We start from the raw sequence: 22812 nt of genomic DNA, 5'->3' as shown, positions 1-22812 counted from the left end.
GGCACACACCTGATCATCTACATTTGCCCTCTTACAGCACTAAACTATGTTTTCTACCTTTATCTTGCATCTACCTACCACTTCAGCATTTTATTAAAAATAATAATGTAATAATAAGGGAGAAATGTGGGATTCACATATAAATCAAGTATAAAAATCAAACAAATAATCATATTTGACCTGATTGTTTATAGTTCATGATGCGTGATCAAAACCAAAAGTTTCTGTGATGACTGCCCTTGCACTGTTCACCATGTAAGAACTTATTCACTATGTAAGAACTTGTTCACCATGTAAGAACTTGTTCGTTATGCTTCAGAAGATTGGAGACTGTTGAGAATTAGGCTTGGGGTTGATTAATGATTGTGCATTGAGTCCCCTATACAGAACTTTATTGTTGTTAACAACCATTTGATCAATAAATATGAGAGATGCCCTCTCAAAAAAAATAAATAAATAAAAATAAATAAATAAAATGCTGAGTTTATTTGGGGAAAAAAGGAAATCAAGAGAGAAACTAATAGAAGCAAAGTATAATACTTTTTTTTAAGCACTTACTATGTGCCAGAGACCTATATTATTCATGAAATCCTATTTAATCCTTAAAACAACTTAAAGAAATATTAATACCTTGAGTTTATAAATGAATAAACTGAAACTTAAAGACATTAATAACTTGCTGAAGTTTTTACAATCTTAGATGATAGGGTTTGAACTAAACCCCAAAGCTCACACCCTTAACCACTAGACTGTACTTCTTAAAACATTAAAAACAATGAAAAATTTCACCCATGTATTATTGTTTCATTCATCTTTAAATTCTATTGCTCAAATTAATTCAATTCAAGAAGAGTTTCCAATCAAGACATTTTGGTGTATGTAAATTTGGATGGCAAAAGTAACACCTTACTGCCTTGAGCTGAGAAAATAAGAGTGAATAATTTGTCTCATTCTTACTTCAAGTAGTACTTCTAGGAATCTCACAGACTTGTCATATATATATATTTTTTTAATTTAAGAAAGTATTTCTCTTAGAAATCAGTTGCTGGTGAGTAAACTCTTTTAGCTAGAAATTTTAAGGCAGTAGAGAACCCACAAATTTCTTGGAACAATATACTCCCCATATGTGTGGCTACAGAGACATGGATTGTCATTTACCCCCTTGTCTCAGATTGAAGTATCCAGGGCACACTGTTGGAATTAAATGATGCCTCATCAAAGAAGGAAGCCCTGTAAGTTGAAAAGTCAGATGGCCCATTATGCATAGTAGATATATAATAAATTTTGCATACATGGATGATGGATATAGGAATAGCTAGGTGAGTTTTGAGTCATTTAACACTTGAATGTTGTCCAGCAAGCTTCTACTGAATTTGACAACTTAAATGGAAAACAATTGGTAGGTTTCAGAAAAAGAATGGAAGTTCTTAAGGCTTGTCACAATAGGAAGCAATTTAGACTTGTTGACAGAAGTGTGCTGTTAGTCTGAAACATAAGACAACAGGAAGGTAGGTGTGACAGCTCAGGCACAGGACAGTTTTCCTAATAACAGGGCAATGTGTAATGCTACAAGCTATTTTGAAGATAGGAGAAACTTCAAAGCTATATGCATTTTAGAATATCACTAATTAAGGCCTAAAATGTTAATAGAGTGATGTAATTAGAATGGTTGGTCAAAATCACCATGGTTTATCTGGTCATTTTGGAAGTTTAAGATACAAGTACTCTTTATTAACTTTGTTTGCATTTTTATTATGTAGCAGCTTTAAAAAAAAATTATTCTAACCTTTAGCATCAGATGAATTAAGACTTAGATACAGGAGAAATACCATCCAGAAGAAAATTTGGTTTATTTGTTTTTTTCTCCTCTCAACAGGATCAGTGGTAATCTATTTCCAAATGAATACATTTGTTAGTGGAGAAATTCCAAGTAAGTTTGTTATGCTCCTAATCCTGTTTTAGGAGAGACCTAATAACATAATTGCAGGGTGCCTTAGGAGCAGCAACTCTGTAATCTTTTTTTTCTTTTTGCTCCATTTTTTCTGTCTAGTAATATTATGAGGTAGAACATCCAGATGTGGATATTTAAAATCCATCTCAGGTACTTATCAGTATTTTGTTCTGAGTTCTATAAGACATTACTTATAAATCAGCCTGTGTGATTTTTTTTTTTTTTTTAGTCTAAACTGAGATAGTTCATCAGGTCAGTTTCTTTGGTCACATTGGTCCTCTTCTTTGCAATTTAATTTTTTTTTTTAATCTTTCGCTACTTTCCCCTGGAAGTTGTGATCTCATAGAGATCTGATACTTCAGATCTTAGATCTTAAGACTAGGAAACCTTAAGATCTGATATTTCAAGTTAATTCAACTTTTGGTATGCTGTGTATGTACTTACAGTATACTGTTACCCTATATGAATCTCAAATCTCTGAATCTTTCATATTTTTACAAGTTTATTTTTATCCATAACATGATGTCAGAGTTTACAAGATCACCCTTCAATACCAGCAGAAGATGTATAAAATAATAGGGTGAGAGATTCAGATAAGGCTTTTAAGATACCCTTTTTCTAACTTAAACTTTTTGTTTTTCACCAAGTGATTTTGGTTTTTTTTTTAGAATTTTATTTTGGTATCATTAATCTACAGTTACATGAAGGACATTATGTTTACTAGGCTCCCCCCTTCACCAAGTCCCCCCCACATCCCCGTTCACAGTCACTGTCCATCAACATAGTAAGATGCTGTAAAATTGCTACTTGTCTTCTCTGTGTTACACAGCCCTCCCTGTGCCCCCCCACACACTACACATGCTAATCGTAATGCCCCCTTTCTTTTTTTCCCCACCCTTATCCCTCCCTTCCCACCCACACCCCCAGTCCCTTTCCCTTTGGTAACTATTAGTCCATTCTTGGGTTCTGTGCTTCTGCTGCTGTTTGTTCCTTCAGTTTTCTTTTGTTCTTATACTCCACGTATGAGTGAAATCATTTGGTACTTGTCTTTCTCTGCCTGGCTTATTTCAGTGACCATAATACCCTCTAGCTCCATCCATGTTGTTGCGAATGGTAGGATTTGTTTTTTTCTTATGTCTGAGTAATATTCCATTATGTATATGTACCACATCTTCTTTATCCATTCATCTACTGATGGACATTTAGGTTGCTTCCATATCCTGGCTATTGTAAATAGTGCAGCGATAAACATAGGGGTGCATCTGTCTTTTTCAAACGGGAGTGCTGCATTCTTGGGGTAAATTCCTGGAAGTGGAATTCCTGGGTCAAATGGTATTTCTATTTTGAGCATTTTGAGGAACCTCCATACTGCTTTCCACAATGGTTGAACTAATTTATATTCCCACCAGCAGTATAGGAGCGTTCCCCTTTCTCCACAACCTTGCCAATATTTGTTGTTGTTTGTCTTTTGGATGGTAGCCATCCTTACTGGTGTGAGATGATATCTCATTGTGGTTTTAATTTGCATTTCTCTGATGACAGGCGATGTGGAGCATCTTTTCATGTGTCTGTTGGCCATCTGCATTTCTTCTTTAGAGAACTGTCTATTCAGCTCCTCTGCCCATTTTTTAATTTGGTTATTTGCTTTTTGTTGGTTGAGGTGTGTGAGCTCTTTATATATTTTGGATGTCAACCTTTTATCGGATCTGTCATTTACGAATATATTCTCCCATACTGTAGGATACCTTTTTGTTCTATTGATAGTGTCATTTGCTGTACAGAAGCTTTTCAGCTTGATATAGTCCCATTTATTCATTTTTGCTTTTGTTTCCCTTGCCTGGGGAGATATGTTCAAGAAGAGGTCACTCATGTTTATGTCTAAGAGATTTTTGCCTATGTTTTTTTCCAAGTGATTTTGTTTTTACCATACTTTTTTGGACATACTTTTGATGAAAGAGCTATCCAAGCTATAATGCTCTGGGAATAAACCAAGTAGAATTTTGTCTTGAAATAAATGACTTTAAAATTTTATAACATTCAGTGAAGATTCATTTCTTATTTTAAAAAAAGATGAATTTCTCCCATTAGATGATGGATGGACAGACCTAAATTACACAGGAGGAATTTCCCATCAGGAGATAGACAGATAGACTGTTTTGTAGAGCTTCAGATTCCATTGCTAGTAACCTATGAAATGGATTTTGCTATCAATAACTCAGTCAAGATAGAGATCAGATTCTTTACTTTATTTCCTTATATCTAGGAAAAGAAAATTTTTTTTTATTAATTGGACACTGAACTAGACACCCAGGGAGACTGTAGAAACATGGAAGACACAGCCCCAGTCCCAGTCAGACATTATGGTGTGGTAGAAAATAAATACATAAAATAAACTTAAAAAAATAAATCACAGTCATGACCGACACCCTGAGTGTAGAGGAGGCAAATGTTAAAAGAATTCAGAGTGGGGTGGGAAGAGAAGAAATAATGGAGGTGCCTCCTAACTGGGGTGATTAAAGGAGAGACTTCAAGGAGAAGGTGGCATTGAAGACAAGTGTTGAGTATCAGGTAAGAATTCATTAGGTGGAAGCCAGCATTTCCATTTGTTGAAATACAGTGAGCAAGGATAGAAAAGTACAAGTTGTGATTGGAGAATGCTGAGCAAACCTCATAGCCAGACCAGAGCATGAGCTAGTAATGGTACATAGAGCCAAAAAATTGCGTTGCAGAGTAGAGAGGTCCTGGGGTACCATTTTGACTTAAGTAAGACTATTTTGACCTCATCTAAGGAGTCAGCTCATTTTCCCATCATTTCAATCTGTTGATAACAAAATTTTTATATGTACAGAAATGCACATACTGCTTGTTTTGGAACTGGGTTCACCAACACTGACTAACTCTATGTCACTAGGAAACTCACTTAACTTGAGCTTCAGCTTCCTTTTTCGTAAATTGGACCTCATGCAGTGTTGTAACAATGAAATGAAATAACATAGAAACAGATAGTATAGTGCCTAGCACATAGTAGGCAATGATTTTTTAGAAAACTATGCGTAAAGTTATGTACAGTATTACTAAAAGCATTTCATGCTTTTGTGACATGTTAAAGGTTGTAATCATAATTGCTTAGACTGTTTTTGAATGTCTCAAAGAATCTGTCACCGTGATCGTGCTCCGGCTTAATCACATTCATGAGGTCGTGCACTTGAGGTGGAATAACCCCCACTGCCTCCTTTTCTCCGCTCTTCTGTATGTGAGTGTATCCGGTGATTTTGTGTATGTGTTGTTTGGTACTTTGAAATCTGGCTCTTCTCTAGTGGAGACTGGGGAATTGTTGGCTTCGTCTAACTTCAGAAGCCCTGCATGTGATGTAGCTGTCCTAATAAGTTAGGACTAATAAGTTAGTTTCTCAGTCTGCCCTGCTGGGAGAATTCCTAGCTGTGGACAGGAACTTTGGTTCTCCAGGATCATCATCGTCTGCTGTTTATAATTTTCTTGTTTTATCTCTTATTACAACCTAATGCTATAATCTAGCCTGAGAAGTTTACACAGTATTTCTGATCACATCCTGCCTGCTCCCTTATTATTTATGTGATTTCAACAACCCATCTCTGATAAAATTAGGAAAAGATCCTGTGCCTGACTGAGAGTTCCAGACTTTTTATTCCATTTACTTATGGATTATTTATGAACATTAGATTTTAGTAGGAATGTGATTACCTTTCCATCATAAAGATAAGTAAAAGTTTTATTCTTTCATTATATTTTAATGAAAGTTTAAAGTTTGCTGATAAATTTTTAAAAACCAGCTGAAATAATTTTATGCCATTAGTCATTTTTATACTGTTTTATAACTCAGGTAATTAACCAATATTTCAAAAATATTTAAAACATTAAAAAATTAGAAATATTCGTGACAAAATATATTACAGCCTTTGGAATAGAATTCTTATCTGTTGAAGCACAGTTAACTGTATAAAAAGCTGGGGAAATTTCATTTACTTTGAAAATTATTTTCTTTTCCTAAACTGCATAGAAGCTCTTCAGTAGCCTTAAAAGGGAAATTCATATTTTTCTCTTAATTTATTTCAGAAGGGCTTATACATCCTTCTATGACACGGTGGATCTCCCCAAAACTTGAGGATGGTATTCACCATATTGTAGGATAACGAGTAAATAAATTTTTCATTTTCACTAATGAAAAAAAGCATTTGACCTGAGTCCTTTCCTCTGACATTTACTAGTTATGTGACCTGGGACAAACTTTTCAACCTTTTTTATTTAGCTTTCTCATCCCACCTAGCAGAAATTGTTCATCAGTTTCATAAATAGCTGTGATTCTGTTGAGCAACTGGTAGGTTTTTAATCTTAAAACCATTGTAAATCAGCGTACTGAGCAGATTGTCCTGATTCATGTTGGCTCTTCAAGGGGTTAGATAAAATTTGGCCCATCTCTAGTAACTACGTGCGATTTTATAGCATGCGTTTTGTGTCTTAACCTCATTTTTGGCTTTGTCTAATCTCCCTTTAGCTTGATTTTTCTTTCCTTTATTTAATTTATTTTTGTATCATTTTAATCTGTGGAATCTGCCTTAAATTCTTCCTGGCCTGAAACAGCATGGTGTGGGGCATTCAGTAGAATAAATAATGTCTACTTCTCGGAGCTATTGTAATATAAATAATGAGTGATATACATAGTGGGTATCATCCATATTTTTTAAACTGAATCAAAGAATATTGGTTATAGCTGCTTTGAACTGAGGAAAGCTTAAATTGAATTTGGCTTTGAAGGGAAGATAAAAGTTTCCGAAGAGCACAGTGGCCCGTTGCCAACTGTCCAGAAGTTTTTTGTAGTTTATATAAAGATAAGTGAGTATATCTGGACGATTCTTTCCCTTTCAGCCTTAAACATGGTAAAACACTCATGTTACTCATCTATGTGAAGGTTTCATCCATCTATAATCAGCCCACAAGCACTTTATATTCACAAGATCTTAGAAATGTATTTAATGGGATTTTCTGATAAATGTGTCTTGGTAGAGGATATTTTATAGGGTAGTTTCTCGGGTTTAAATCATATTTACAGTCAGTGGAATTATATGTTTAGAATTTGTGTAATTGTGCTAAGAAGCCTTGAATTTGTAAAAGAAAACCATGTTAATTGGTATAAACTGTTTCATGAACTCAGAATTCAAATATAGTCATAAATATTGTTTTTAAAGTAATCACTGAAACGCCCACTTATTAGCAGAAAGTACAGCATCTTTCTTCAGAATTTCTGCTGGTCTCTGAATTGTCCCAAGAACTTTAGTGGCTAACGTAGCCCAAAAGAGTTCACCAGGGGCTTCCATATCCGAGAATGTGGTGTGTGGTATATACACGAGTCTGCATTGCATATGTGAAAGAGTCACACCAGTCCACCACTGTACCTCCCCGCCATGCACTAGTGGTGTTGAATGTTGGTGTCAGCCTGCCCAGCAGAAGATGCAGGCTGCGTTGCCCCAGGTACCTGTTCAGGCCACCATGGTGCCCCATGGTTGAGCTCCCAAGGTTATAGCTGTTAGCACTCAGCTCTTTCAGTTCCTGTCACAGATGCCTCTCACCTGTTGTTCTAAAAGCAACATAAACACTGAGTCAGGACTGGTCCTAAAGTCTCCATTTCCACTTCCCACCATGGGCTCATATGCTATTATGTTTTTAAAAAGAAAGTCCTTATTTCTGAAAACCTCTGAGTTATTCAGCCACCGTCTAAACAGGGCCTCTAGGAGATTATTCTCAGTCTTACAAGAAGGGCTGCCTACTGTCCATGACTCAAAGGAGATTCACCCTTCTAAGGAAGATTTCCCCAGTGATCTCCAGCTTGTTCATACCCACCCCTCTTGGAGGCAGTGATTCAGAAGCAATTTTGTGCCTTCTCCCTCTTAGGTGAAATGGGAAAAAAACTGAATTTAATTTTTGGCAGGGCATTCTGCTACACCTGTAACCAGTCTCAAATGGAAAACAGGTTTTAAATAATCTATCGTGCAAGAGCCTTCATGTTTAAAATGAAGAAAATAGACATGAGTGAGAGAAAAACAATGAATTTAATAAAATAAATATTGGTTGGGTGTGATGGAGACACAAAACTAGCTACTTCTGCTAATGTGAAGGATTGGGAGAGGTTTCAAATGGTGAATCATTAACTCCTCAAGGGTAACTAAAATAGATATTTTTCTCTTAAGGGCTCAGGATTTTTATTTATATAAACACTGTTTCTGCCTCCCCTCCCTGCCCCTGCCACCCCTCCATCCCTCACCCCCACTGAAAAGAAAAGATACAGCAGAAGCCAGAACCAGAACATGGAGTACACAAGTTGGTAGAATCAGTCCTTTCTTAGTGTTGCAGAAAGGGGGAGTTACCAGTTAGTTCTCAGCTCTTCTTATCAATTTACATTCAGAGTTTATGGAGCTAAGGAATTGGACTGGAAATCGTAAAATGGGAGCCATGATCTATCTCATATGTCTTAGTGAGGACTTCTGCTATGAGTCACTCCATAGTCACGAGTTGTGCCCCGTTCACATGGGGCCTCTCTGCTAACCTAGGTAATGAGGCAGCAAGGCAAGGAATGGGTCCCTTTTTCATCAGTCTGTCCTTGGTACTCTAGTTGAGTATTAGCAGAGTTGTTCTATCTATACCTGTTTATTGCAGATATTTTAATAACACATTTGCTTTAAAGATTAAGAATTCCTAATGATTTTTTCCTACCTTGAAAGCAAGCTTCTTGTTGCTTGTTCCAGTGTTTTATTATTTTGTGTTTTATATTTGTTTTAAAATAGTGTAGATGAAAGCTATTCAAAAGAGCAGTGGGAGAAAGAATGATCATATCAGAGCAAGTTATATGTAGACATTCTTCTCCAAGTGAGACGTATGTGCTCAGTGGTTATTTTTGTGTATTACAGGCCTTTCGGGAAGACCTGGAATGCCTTATTCAAGAACAGATGAAGAAAGGCCACAACCCAACTGGACTGCTAGCATTACAACAGATTGCAGATTATATCATGGCCAATTCCTTTTCGGGCTTTACTTCACCTCCCCTCAGTACGTCAGTTTCAGGAAATTTTTTAAATTATAATTTTATCTCTACTTTGAACACTCTACATCTCTAGCAGTGTATTCTGCTTTGGTTCAATCCTTGTGTTTATAGCATCTAATACTTAGAATAACATAGTGTTAGAATCTCTTACTATTTCATTTCAAGCAGGCATTTACTGGACTTTGTGAAGATTACAAAATAGTTGCAAGACATGGTCCCTGCCCAGGATAAATGTGTGTCTTAGTTCTGAAGACACACCATGAATGCACAGAAGATTAAAACTGCAAGATAACTATACAGGAAAAAATTACACAGCAGTTCACAAGAAATTATCTAATGACCTTTTATAAGTCATCATGCTATGAACTCGGAGTCAGAATTGATTATTGGCTGAAGTGGACTGAGAAAACTTTATGTAAGTCAAGAGGCCTGAGCCAATCAGGCTTCAAAGGATGGAGTAGTTAGAATGTGGTATAAAAGAGGTGTTCAGGACATTTTATTCCTTTTCATAGCTCTTTAGTGAGAGCACTGGTCTGGTGAGCTGAACATTGTAAGGATACCAGGAATCATGAGGCTTTGAGCTCAGGGACTTCACAGCTCAATGAGGCACGCACAGAATGCACTGAGTCCCAGGGCAGCCCACAGAGTGCCCGAGGACACTGTCAGGGGCCGTTCCATGTCAGAGATGAGGGGTTTTCTTTCCATCTTTTTTCTTTTCCTTCTCTTCCTTCCTTTGTTCTTCTTACCTTTTGTTGTTCTTGGTTAAAGATTTGTAAGTAGGAGTTCAGTGAGTTCAGGTGCTTTCCAAATGGAAGAATGATATAAAAAGAGACATGTGGGAGCATGCAAGGTAGGAGTGTTTTGTAAAACTCCAAGTGACTAGTAGGTTGAACCATACACACTGGTTAAAGAATCTTGAAAGAATCCCAGTGTGATGTATAAGTGCTTGAACTAAAGTAGTGGCTGTGGGCACAGGAAGGGAGAAATCAGTGAGAAAAGCATAGGTAAGGAGTTAGGTAGACTTAGGTTGTTGTGGTGAAGTGGGGTGTGGAGGGGAGAATTATGAGTTCTAAAATCACTCGTTCTTCTAGCTTGGAGAAACATTCTTTCAAAAGAAACAAAAGTTGAAAGGCTTGAGCTGGGTTGGTTGGTTCTTCCCACAGTATTAAGTAGCTGTTATGTACCCTTAGCCTGTTGGGGATGGAGGTACAGTAGTGAACAAGACAGACAAGATGCCTATGTCTGTGGGGACAGAAAATAGATGACTTGAAGAACACGGTCAGAAAAAGGCAGTGTTTTGCAGAGATTTAAATATGGTGATTTGATAGGAGAAACTGGGTAACTGCTTTAGATCGGGGGATCAGAATCTCTCCAAAGAGGTGACATAAAACTAATCTGAATTGAAAGAAGAAACAAACCATACCAAGATCAAGAGAAAGTATTCCAGATAGAAGGAACAAGAGCCAGTGTCAGGTGGGAACGAGGTGAGGAGGAGTTTGGTGGTCTTTTCAAAGAACAAAAATAAAGACTTGTCTGGGGCATAGTTTTTGAGGGGCCAAGTAGAGCAAGTGAGGTCAGAAACAGAGGCTAAATGACCTAGGGCTTCACAGCAAGGGTTGGAAGTTTGGATTTTATTTTGACTTTGGAAAGCCATTTTAAGCAGGAGAATGATGTGGTCAGACCACTATAGTTTCTGTGGAAAGAATTAACTGGGAGGTTTCATGGTACTCTAAGACCAAAAAAAAGGAATGTCCAGAGTTTGGCTTGGTAAATGAAGGAAGTTCAAATTCAGGCACGCCAGAGTTGCCAAGAAAGAGTTGCCAAGACACTGCAGCAGTTCGAAATACAGTCCTAGAGCTGAAGAGAGTGGGTTGGTAGGTGGACATAAAGAGGTATTACTCAAAGCCCTGTTTGTTGATTAAATAATCCTGCAAAGAGTGTTTGGAAAAAAGTATAAAGAAAAAATTACAAAAGTTGGAAGAGGAAGACTAGGTAGGGAAGACAGAAGTAGTAAGAGGAACTATCCTTTGAGTGTTCTAGATACCATGGCAGGAAAGGGGAGCTTCAGGGAGTGCTGGCTGGAATGCACAAAGGCATGGCAACAGGAAGGCCAGGACCCAGGGTCAGAGGTCAGGAAATAGAAATCAGCCAGTTTGGCTGGAATATTTATGTTGTGTTGTGAAAAGTGAGTGTTCAAGTTGGAAGGGCAGAAGAATAGGAGGTAGGTTAATGGCTGACTCTGAACTTCTCTCAGAAATTAATACTCTTTTGTATGGCTTACATAGTAAAACTATTTCTTTGAATTAGTTTGCAACATTTCAGAGTTAGAAGACCTCAAGTTAGAGTCTTGATTTGAGACTTCTCCTTAATGTTTGAGAATCTGGGACCCAGATTCTCACAAGAACAGCTGGCTGGTGAGTGTAGCAGCCCCTCCAAACCAGGTATGGGAGCTCTCATAGCCTGCAGACTGCACCAGGCCCAGCTTATGCATTTACACTGATTTCCTGGCCCCTGCAGGCCTTCAAGTTTGGGGTCCTGCAAAACTTTGAGCAGGGGAATAGTGAGGTTAAAGGTGGTGCTTTAGGAAACGCACTCTGATGGCTTTTTACAGAATGGATTTACAAATAGAGGGACTAAAGGCAAGGACAAGAATGGGAAGGCTTCTTGCAAGGGTTACATGCAAGATAAGGCCCAAACTGGAGTATGGAAATTGAGGGGCCTTGTGAAGAAGAGAGTGATGGAACTTGGTGATATATTACATATGGTGGCCCAGGGAAGGTTAAGAGGTAAAAGTTACTTAGTGTTTGGACCTGCAGGCATTGTAATACCAATATTAGACAAGTATAAAGAGAAGAAAGAGAGAAGGTAAGAAAAATCAGGGGAGATAAAATAATTTTAGGTCTTTTAATTTTTAGGGTATTGTGTCGTAGGCAGTAGAAACAGGTTGATAAATGGGCAGCAGGGCCTGGTCAGAGATGAAGATCAGGATGTCATCCACAGAGAAATAACAGCGGGAGACTTAAAGAGTATAGTGTTTTTTATGGAGAAAAGTAAAATGAGAAACAGTGGAAAACTGAGCTTTGGGAAAAGACACAGTTGGAGGAAGGAAAGGGAAGAGAACATATTGAAGCATGAAGAAGAGGCAGGTAAAAAGGGAGCAAGAGATCCGGATAGTATCCCACAGGCCTAGAGAAGAATTCCAGGAGAGAGGGGAATGTGGGGTCAAGGAGAGTGAAGACTGAGCAGAAGTTTAATTTAGCAATTGGGTCATTAGAGATCAAGACTAGGTTCTGTTGCTTGGTGAGAAGCCAGACTACTGTTTTAATGCATTCCTTTCTAAAATGTTTTTTGTTTGAATAAAAGTCAAAAGACTTATTAGAAAAGTAGCTTTCTGTTGAGATATTTTCGTCATAAAATTGGCAATAACCTAATTAGTATTAACACTTTCACTGTTGGAGTCACATGACCCTTTTCCTCCAGTGGTGTGAGCTTAACGCCCTAGCAAGTCACTCCCTGACAAGTTCTAAATGAAACAGCAAAGAGGACAGCCTGTACTGTAGTCTTCCTCTGTGCCCTTCTCTGAAGGAAGATAAGCTAATGAAACATTGTGTGGGTTGGTAAGTGTCAGATCATTGCTGGCAAAGCTGGACACTCCCAGACTCAGGCTGCTTTCAGATTAGGGATTACCTGACCTGAATTTCTCCCCAATTTTTCCTCTTTAGGTCTTGGCATGGTCACACCTATCAATGACCTTCCTGGGGCAGATACATCCTCATATGTGAAGGGAGAAAAACTGACTCGTTGTAAACTTGCCAGCCTGTACAGACTGGTGGACCTGTTCGGATGGGCACATCTGGCAAATGCATATATCTCAGTGAGTTACTTGGCCTTCAATTCCTTTCTGTTTTAAATCCCAACTAGAAGGCAACTGTGTTCTTCTTACCTTTACTCAGAAGTCAGTTTTCAGAGTTCCCCCTGAACCTAATGTGCTGGGTCACAGCCCAAACCTGACTTAAGCCTTATCTCGAGGGAGAGGCCACAGTTATCCCACCTTTCTTCTTCAGTTACTGTCTGTGTTGTTTCTTGAATTCAGTCATAGAACCTATGCAGGAGGAGATCTTTCTGATAGAATTTTCCATCTCCGTGTTAATTATATCTGAGTATCAGTTACACTAACAAGCTTTCGGGATAGGAAAGAGAGGGGGTCAAGGAAGTTTCCTCTCTGGTCTTTATTTTTTTGACATATTTTGCCCCTTCATCATCATTTTGTTTTCAGATTGCCGTACTTGAAACCAAGACAGTATCTGCAAGAAAAAAGTATGAAAATACTGTGTGATGGAAATAGCACAGTTGTTAGCTGCATCTTCCTACAACTTTCCTCCCTTCCTCCAACCCATTCCTTAGTTTCCCCTTCCATCTCCACCTTAGACTTTCTCCTTTGCCCATTTTTCCTTAAATCCATGTTGTAAATCAGGATTATAGTTATTACCACATTAGGTTGAATAATATTGGTGTTTGCTTATCATGAATGTAGCTGACCCTAAACAATCTTAGAACCCACAAAATAACACTTTAGGTAAGTCGAGTAAATGAGAAACTAATGTCAGACTTCAGCAGGACTTGAGTGTTGAGGGAAGGAAACCTTTCAAGGAAGGTTGCTTGTTGCCTCTTTAATTTCTGCTTTGTTGTTTTGTGTTTTTTTCCCAGATTTCTTACTCATAAATATAATCCTAGTCATGTTTACATTGCAAAATACAAATACCTCACAGTAATTCCCTATTGTTTTTTCTTTCTTTCTCCCAGGTAAGAATAAGTAAGGAGCAAGACCATATAATAATAATTCCCAGAGGCCTGTCTTTTTCTGAAGCCACAGCCTCCAATTTGGTATAATTTTCATTCCTTTGTTACTTTTTCTTTGTTACTTTGTGCTTTTCTGATAGTTTTTAGCATTTAGACAGGACGGAACAAGAAAATGTATAAATGGAAAAACATTTAATAGTAAGCAGGGAAGAATATACAAGTTACGTTGGTTTTTAAGAAAAGCGTTAGGCAATATTACAATATCTTTGTATGTTGACAATGGTAGCTGCACTTATTGTGAGCATTTAGTAGTGTATATAATTGCTGAATCATTATGTTGTACACCAAAACCAATATAATTGTATGTCAACTGTATTTCAATTAAAAAACAATAAATAAAAATTTTAACATAAAAGAAGAAAAGTGTTATGGTTCAAGAAAAATGGGTAGTTGAAGAGACTAATAAATAAGTTGGTCTTGGCAGGTTCATGTTTGAAGGGAATTTTTAGAATTTTTTTTACCTTGTACACTCTGATATTTGTTTTAAAAAAACATACACAAAGTCTATATATATTTTATAGGTAGACAAAGTTCAGCTGTTGTAAATACAGAGTTCCTATTGGCATTTTATTTTTCCATGATTGTACTAGCCACTGTCATCAGCCTGTGGAACAGCAGGTGCTACCTTAGTCTGGGTACTGCGGTGTTAGCAGGTGGAAACTTTCCAGCCAGTTCGGTAAATGACAGACTTGTCTAGACCTTTAGTGAAGAGCTTAAGTTACTCAGTTTTTTGGAAACAAATTCTTGCTAAATATTAAGATTTGATGCAGGATACCTGTTTTTGTAAATAAAGTTTTATGGGAACAAAGCCACACCTATTCTTTTACAGATGTGTATGGCTGCTTCTGTACTACAAGGCAGAGTTGAGCAGTTGTAGAAGAGACCCACACATTCTAAAATATTTACTGTCTGGCCTTTGACAAAAAAGTTTGCACCCTCTGGTTTCGCTTGCTAAACCCAGGCAAACTCTGATACATGTGTACCAATTAAATGTCTTTCTGATTTTTCCAGGTGAAAGTCAATATAATAGGAGAAGTGGTTGATCAGGGAAGTACTCATTTGAAGATTGATCATACGGGGTTCAGTCCCCATGCCGCAATCTATTCCACACGTCCTGATGTTAAGTGTGTGATACACATCCATACCCTTGCAACAGCAGCTGTAAGTCCCTAAAGGGCCAAAACCAACAATGACTCTTAAAAAATGTATTATTTTCATGACTTTCCTTACATGATACTTTACTGTCTGCATTATTTCAGACTCTGCCATTCAAAGTCATATTGAAAGTATTAACCCTCTATGTACCCTGAAAGAAAAGGCCCTTCAGACCAAGTGTTGCTATTTAGGAAACAACTGGATTGATAGCATTTGCATTTTTTAACTGCTCCATTTAATATTTGGGTCATTGAGTTCTTTAGAACACAGCTTCTTTCATAATTGGTACAGCATTTAAATGGAGCTGTTTCTCCTAAGTCCTTTTTTGGCTGGGGAAGAAGTGAAGAACTAAAGTGGAGGGTGGGCTGGAAAGGTGAACACAGTGAATAGGCCAACGCTTTCTGAGCTGACTGAAGAATCAGGTTTCTGTGGAAGTGTGCTTAGAAACTAAATGTGTCATCTTGGCATCAACCCAATAGGTATCTTCCATGAAGTGTGGGATCCTTCCAATTTCTCAGGAGTCTCTGATCCTGGGAGATGTTGCCTATTATAACTACCAGGGGTCACTTGATGAACAGGAGGAGAGAATTCAACTGCAGAAAGTTCTGGGACCAAGTTGTAAGGTATGAAGTAGAGCTTCTATCTGAGGAGCTATTTTTGTTGGTGTTGTGTGGTGAAAACACTGTGAGCTATGCCAGTTATTTGAAGTGATTGCTTTGGAATTCTATTTTAGGTGCTGGTACTCAGAAACCATGGTGTGGTGGCACTTGGAGAAACAGTTGAGGAGGCTTTTCATTATATTTTTAATGCTCAGATAGCCTGTGAGATTCAGGTAGGAAAAATTACCATCCCACCCCCTTTTTTTGCTTTGTTATTTGCTTATTGAGTTGGGTTTTGTGTTTAATTATGTCCAAAGTTATATTGGTTGGTGGCTTTTTGTTTGGCTTTGTCTTTTAAGAGTTCTGCTTTACTTGAGTAAAGAGGGCTAACTCAGTTCTTCAATTGAAAATATTAGGAAAGAAAATTAAAATTCACATATAGACACACACATAAAGTAAGCCTCATAAACATCATTTACTCCATAATCCTATTCTTTAAGACAGTATAATTGCACATTTCTGTTTTCACCCTCTAGTGGTATAGTACTAATTGAGAGACAAAGGCAACTGCCAGTCGTCAAAGCTCATATATATTGTGGTCATTTTTACAAAAAGTGTAAGAGCAGGGCCAGAAGTTTTATAAACTCATGCATTTTCCAATGACTACAGAGCCTCAGCCTCACTACTGTAATAAGTTGGATATTTATTAACCACTCGTCTCCTCAAAGAAGCTGAAAGTACTTAATGGCCCTAATTTCCCTCTTCAAAATCAGATCCTCTTAAGGCAAATGTATTATTGGAAGGGTCACAAAAAAGAGGAAAAAATTCTACCAACTTTAACTTGTTTTAACAATCAAATTAGGTTTTTTTTTCCTTCATGGTCAAATGAGGCAATGAAAAGTTAAGATAAAGAGCAGACATCTTCTGCTTAAATATTCTTAAATTCACAGTATAATGTCTATATCCCTTTAAAGTTATAATTTCCAGAAAAAGCATTAACTGGATAGCTACAGGAACACTGCAAGAGAAGAACTTTAAAATTTGGCAGGAGAATTCAGTTTCTTCAAATGTGTTAAAAGGTATGGCTCTTAATGTGTTTTCCGTCAGGGAGGATCAGAGTCCTAGACAGTAACTTTTTCAGATAGCTGGAAAAGATACTTCAGCAGCCTGCTTTCACAAGTATATTGCCTTGTTTTTGTTGTTAGTAGCCTGAACAAGTATTATGGCTATTTGCTGAATCAAAATTGTGCCTCTTTAAAAGTAAAATGCTCGTTATAGTCTTCACAGTCTTGTGCCTCTGTGTATTTTGACATTGATTACAGGTGCAGGCATTAGCAGGGGCAGGTGGCATAGACAATCTCCTTGTCCTGGATCTGCACAAGTATAAAGCACTCACTTACACTGTGGCAACATCTGGAGGAGGAGGAGTGAACATGGGTTCCCATCAAAAATGGAAGGTTGGCGAGATTGAGTTTGAAGGGCTGATGAGGACTCTGGACAATTTGGTAGGTGAAAATTTGAACATAAACTTGGATTTCGTGTCATCAGATTCAAGAGCAGATGCTTGCATCACCTCTGGTATTGGAAGATGCTCCTTACTCCTCAGGAAGCTGAGTCTGACCCTAGGAAGATATGTCAGTGTAATTTTGCTACATTTTTAAGAATCAAACAGTGAAACATGCAGATGTCATCTTAGATTCTACCCTGTTCCACTAACAGTCAGAAGGCAGATTGCCTTCAGCTCCAGGAACAAAGACTTCAGTGAGCACTGAGATTTGGCTTCCAGAAAACTGGTTGTAGTTAGGAAAATGTTTCTGGTCAGCTGTTTTGAAATTACCTTTGTCAGGAACAGTTGTGTGAGTGGAAATTACATTGTCAGCTGGAATCAGTTTTAACCAAATCTTGAAATTTACTTAATTTCAACCTTAGTGTTATGTAGAAGTTATGTGGGGTTTGGAAGGATGTTTTCCCCTTTGTTTTTCAACAAAGGAGTCTTTTTTAATTATTTGTGTAAAGAATTAGAATCCAGATACTATGTTTGATACAGATTTGATTGCTTCAAATGCGATTTTTTCCCTCCCTAGGGGTATAGAACAGGCTATGCTTACAGACATCCTCTCATTCGAGAGAAGCCTAGGCACAAGAGTGATGTGGAAATCCCAGCAACTGTGACTGCTTTTTCCTTTGAAGACGACACGGTGCCCCTCTCCCCTCTCAAATACATGGCGCAGAGACAGCAGCGTGAGAAAACAAGGTGGCTGAACTCCCCAAACACGTACATGAAAGTGAATGTGCCTGAGGAGTCTCGGAACGGGGAGACCAGTCCCAGGACCAAAATCACAGTATGCCGCTGCTTTCCATTGTTTGCCTCTACTAAAGCTTTTGCTTAGTTACTTGTGAATTGAATGTTCTATGTCAGAAATACTGGGAGAGTAGAATATATATTACTAGCAATAATAATGTCACTGTCATTTATAGAGTATTAACTGTGTGCAAGGCACTTTGTTGTAAGTGCCATACATGAATGATCTCATTTAATTCTCCTAATATAGAGAGGATGCTTTTTTTCCCCCTCATTTTATATATGTGGAAATGGAGGTGCATCAGGGTGAGCCAATCATTTTGTATATGGCAAAGTCAGGATTTGAATGCAGACAGTCTGGGTCTGGAACCTGGTTTTTACCCTCTATGTGATAGTGCCTTGTAGCTTATATTGTACCAGTGAATCAGAACTATAAAAGTTACCAACACATAATGTGCCAAAGTTTGTGAGTACTGCACACAGATACCCTTAGGCCAAATCTTGTAGATAGAGAAATTGATTATCTTTTTCAGCAATTTGCTTCAGATTTGGTTTAGTTTTAGAGTGCCTATCATGAAATATCCTCTAGATACTCAAAATTAGTTCATCCTATCATATAAATCAATATATGATTTATTCAATATGGAAATGCCTAGGCATCAGTGTTTTTCCCCTAGTTTATAAGAATTCTTACCTCCTGGTAAAAGAACATAATTAAACTCATAAGTTTCCCAGAGTTACTTTTACTGACAGAAACTGATGGCCAGCCATCATTAATCTTGAGGAATATTAGCATTCTTTAAGGGATATAATGTTGGGTAAATGAGGAGAATTATATAAGGCTCTTCCATCCCTATGTTCTGTTATCCTGTAGATTACTCCCAGGTTATCCCCTTTGTAAAATGCTGATCAGGGACTTGGCCTTTTCTGTCAGCCAAAAATAAAACCAAAGTGGAAAAGTGAATCTTCAGAGAATCCTTGAGTCCTTGTTGGTGACTTCTTAGCCATCCTTGGTTGATGAAAGTTCAGTGTGGGCAACAGCTATGAATGTGAATTATGTGAGATCAAGCTCTGTATCCAGGCTTGAAATACTCCCAGCATCATATTTTAAAATGCCAAAAGGAGATTAGAAATCAGTATTGATTGAGTATTCCTGTGAATAGTTATGACATTTTTTTTAAGTGAATGCTTCTTGCGAGTCTTTCTAATTAGTACAGGATATACACCAATTGCCCACTAAGTTCTGCTTAGTGAAGTTCTTTAAAATATTGAGTCAGTGAACAGCTATCAAAAGCCTGTTCTATTTCCTAAACACAAAGCTTCATTTTAGAAAATTTTTTTATTTCTAGTGGATGAAAGCAGAAGATTCTTCTAAAGTTAGTGGAACACCTATCAAAATTGAAGATCCAAATCAGTTTGTTCCTTTAAACACAAACCCAAATGAGGTACTAGAAAAGAGAAATAAGGTAAGACGTACATGGTCTTCTGTGGCTGGGGGAGGCATTTTTGTGCTGTTTTATGTTAAAATCACTAGTGATTGAATCTTATTTTATACCAAGCTTAGGGGTTTGAATACAGAATTTGAAATTTAATTCAGTGTAATTTTAGCTTGTGTTCAATACCTCTAGTTCTGTGCTAGTTACTGGTGAGCAGGCTGCATGGGGAAGAAATGTTAAACATAATTTCTGCTGTTGAGAACCCTGGCATTTGTGAAAAATGTAGTTCTCTAATAGTATAAGACAACAGGAAATCACATGTCAAAAGAAGTGGAGGAAATTAACGTGAGTTGTTAGGATGCTACAAGAGGGCTTTCTGTAGGTGGGAATTATAGAGGCTCTTCCTCTAGGATGGTCAAATAGTAGGCCTTTAGGAAAAGAGAAAGTAAAGGTCATATGCATAGTTGCCCCCAAGAACTTGTTTTTCATTTCAGATTCGAGAACAAAACCGGTATGACTTGAAAACAGCAGGACCACAATCTCAGTTGCTTGCTGGAATTGTTGTGGATAAGCCTCCTTCTGTAAGTCCATGAAGCAGTATTATCTTTGGTTTTGATCTACCACATTAACTTTTTGGCATTTTATGACTATTTATTTTTACTAAAGTTAACATAAGCACAAGTTAAAAAGTAAAGTAATCCATAAGACTTAAAATGTTACCTTCAATCCCAATTTCTAGGGGTTTTCTTCCAGCATTTACCTTCATGTTTCTGAAGATCATCTTTGTTCTGCCTTTTCTTGGTTTACCAGTTTTAGACCTCAGCTATATTTTACCAGATCAATCATCAACTGTAAGAAGCACTTGTTTTGTATATATCATTAAAAGAGAAAAAAACATAATGGGTGTGATTGTAGGAAGTCATCAATTATGAGTTGAATCCCAATTTCAGAAATGGGAAGATGCGGGGGCGGGGGAAAGCGCATCTTAGAATTAATGAAAGACAATATGACTTCTCTTATGGAAGATGAGGATTTAGCCTGTTCATACAATGCCTTGTTTTCTTATTCTCCCAGTAAAGATATATCACAGTTTCTTTTGTTGAATCAGCTTTCAATGTTTATATTATTAAATGTTTACTGCTGAGCCAGGTTTACATGATTACTTTTCCTTTCTCATACAAACTTTCCTCCCCCTGGAGTTAATAATTGCCACCTTTTCTTGTTGGCTTAGTGTTTGGGGTCACTGGCTTAGTTCTTCCCAAACTTTTCAACAGAATTATAAAGTCCCTCTTAATATTATTTTCCCAAGGGCCAAAAGTAGCAGATAATGTCTCAGTTCCAGCCCTCTGTCATTCTGGTCCCTATCTGGGCTACTTGTCTTCAGGCCAGCTGCTCAGGCTCAACCTCAGGAGACCTGTGTCCCCTCTTTCCTGTATCACGTAACTTCCACCTTCTTGACTGACTCCTTCCTCATTGAGCTCATCTCTTAGTACCTTTCTGGAAAAGGATGCATAGGAAGTAGCAGAATGAAATCCTATATTCTACCTTCAGATGTGCATAAAATAGAGAATTCTAATTTAGACATAGTTTTCCCCCAAAGATGAGAAGCATCACTGTATTGTCCCCTAAACTCCATGCTGCTGTTGAGAAGTAGGAGAGCATTGTGGTTCATGTACCTTTGGGCCTTGTTTTTCTTTTAGACCTTTTCTGCATGCCTGCTGTTCTGAAATTTTATGATGCTGTGCTTTGTAGTAGATTTTTTTTTAGTCTTTGTTCTTAGCATTTATAAATGTAACCCTTTTTGATCTGCAGTCATATCCTTCAATTCTGGGAATTTCTTTTTTAAGTATTTCTTCAAATAGTTTTTCCTTCCAGTTTCTTTTGTCAGGATATACTGTTAAATTGATCTCCTTGACTGAGCCTCTGATTTTTTTTCCTTCCCTATTTGCCATCTCTTTGCCTTTTTATCTTACTTTCTGGGAGATTTGTTGACTATTTTCTAACCCTTCTGTTTGATTTTCTATTTTGATTTTTTTATATTTTTATTTTTAAGACTTCTTATTCCCTGAATTTTTAAAAATAAAATCCTGAACTTTCATAGAGATAATATTTTCTATTATTGCTCCAAGAGAATCAATTTTAAATTTTCTTCAGCTGCCTGTAGTGTGTGTGTGAGTTCCCTTTTTCTTGTTTATCCTGATCTCTATCTTCTATCTTGGAAGCTTTCCTCAAGTGTCTGAAAATTGTGGTAGTTGCTTGCTTAATGTTTTAGAATGGGACACCAAAAAACACACAGAAGCTGTGGGTGTGCAGAGCTTGGTAATCCGGGAGCCTCACTGAGGGTGATTGGATGTGGACTGGGTTGTTTCTCTGGATAATCCCCAGATCTTCATATCTTTGATTCTTTTATCTGGGACCACTCAATTTATCCAGAGAATTCGCCAGGCTCATTCTTGTCTTCCGTCATATTTCTGGAAGCCCTCAGCTGTGTTTTGTGTCCTCACTCAGTAAGTTGCTCTGAAAAATAAGCCTCTGATCTCAGAGATGGGAGAGAGGTAAATGCTTGTATGGAATAGGAAAGGAGACCTGAGAACCTACCTGTACCTTACTCAGACTTTTAACCTGTCCCCCTTTTCAGCTCTTCTTCACTCCCACTTTCTGTGGTTCCTGAAGCCTCTAGTTTCTTGCCTTACCAGACCTCCACAGAGCACGTCAGCATGTGTCTCGTTTCGCATCCTTCTTTGCTGGCTTAAGGCTTCAACCTTCTCAGCTGTACTACCATGCTTCCCACTGCTTCCCATCTGCCAAAACATGTGCTAATGTTTCTCATCCTCTGTTGTCTCCTCTCCCATTCTTTTTGTCCTTAAAAGTTTATACCATTTTTGTTATTGTTCCTTTACTCTCATCTTAGTGAGGTTTTGGGAGGGATTTTTAAAAATGCATGGGCTCAGTCTGCCAGGTTTAACTCAAAGTCTCATTAATCTGTTTCCTAGAGCAAATAGCTACAAATTTATTTTCATAGCAAATTAAAAGAAGTTCTTTTGATACAGTTTCTTTTCCTAAGCCTTTTTTACAAAGGCTTTTGAAATGAGGAAATTCTTGGTTTTTAAGGTATTTCTTAGTTATGGGAAGCTTATTAGAATTGCCTTAGTTTTATTTTATTTTTTTTAAGTTTTTTAAATTGACCTATACAGGCTTTTAAGGAAACAGCACTGGAAATTTTAGTCCATTGGATCAGTAGTCTAAAATTGCACATCTGATATAAGTATTTTAAACAAAGCAGGTTGCTTATCATTTATTATGATTTCTGTGCAGTGGGATATCACAGACACCAATATATGCCTTTATATGTATGTGAATGAAGTTGAATATATATGTAATTATATTTATAAATAAGTATATAGGTATAAATATGTAAGTATGTAAGTATACAGGTA

General features: G+C 37.5%; 1 protein-coding gene across 12 annotated transcripts in view; it reads left to right on the top strand.

Annotated features, from left to right (window-relative positions):
- The window catches only part of ADD3 (adducin 3), a 164276-nt gene that overhangs the window by 136683 nt on the left and 4781 nt on the right, over positions 1-22812 (top strand). For all 12 annotated transcript variants that reach the window (XM_017677508.3, XM_037001288.2, XM_017677489.3 and 9 more), the window contains 10 exons: positions 8890-9028; positions 12746-12897; positions 13827-13907; positions 14895-15044; positions 15518-15661; positions 15772-15870; positions 16960-17142; positions 17722-17979; positions 19289-19405; positions 19870-19956. In XM_017677508.3, the coding sequence (XP_017532997.2) occupies positions 8890-9028; positions 12746-12897; positions 13827-13907; positions 14895-15044; positions 15518-15661; positions 15772-15870; positions 16960-17142; positions 17722-17979; positions 19289-19405; positions 19870-19956 (1410 nt within the window). The remainder of the gene's footprint in view (positions 1-8889; positions 9029-12745; positions 12898-13826; positions 13908-14894; positions 15045-15517; positions 15662-15771; positions 15871-16959; positions 17143-17721; positions 17980-19288; positions 19406-19869; positions 19957-22812) is intronic.

Source organism: Manis javanica, chromosome 7, assembly GCF_040802235.1.
Source record: "Manis javanica isolate MJ-LG chromosome 7, MJ_LKY, whole genome shotgun sequence".
NCBI lineage: Eukaryota > Metazoa > Chordata > Mammalia > Pholidota > Manidae > Manis > Manis javanica.
The sequence above is the reverse complement of the archived record's forward strand: the minus strand, read 5'-3'. Positions and strand labels throughout refer to the sequence as shown.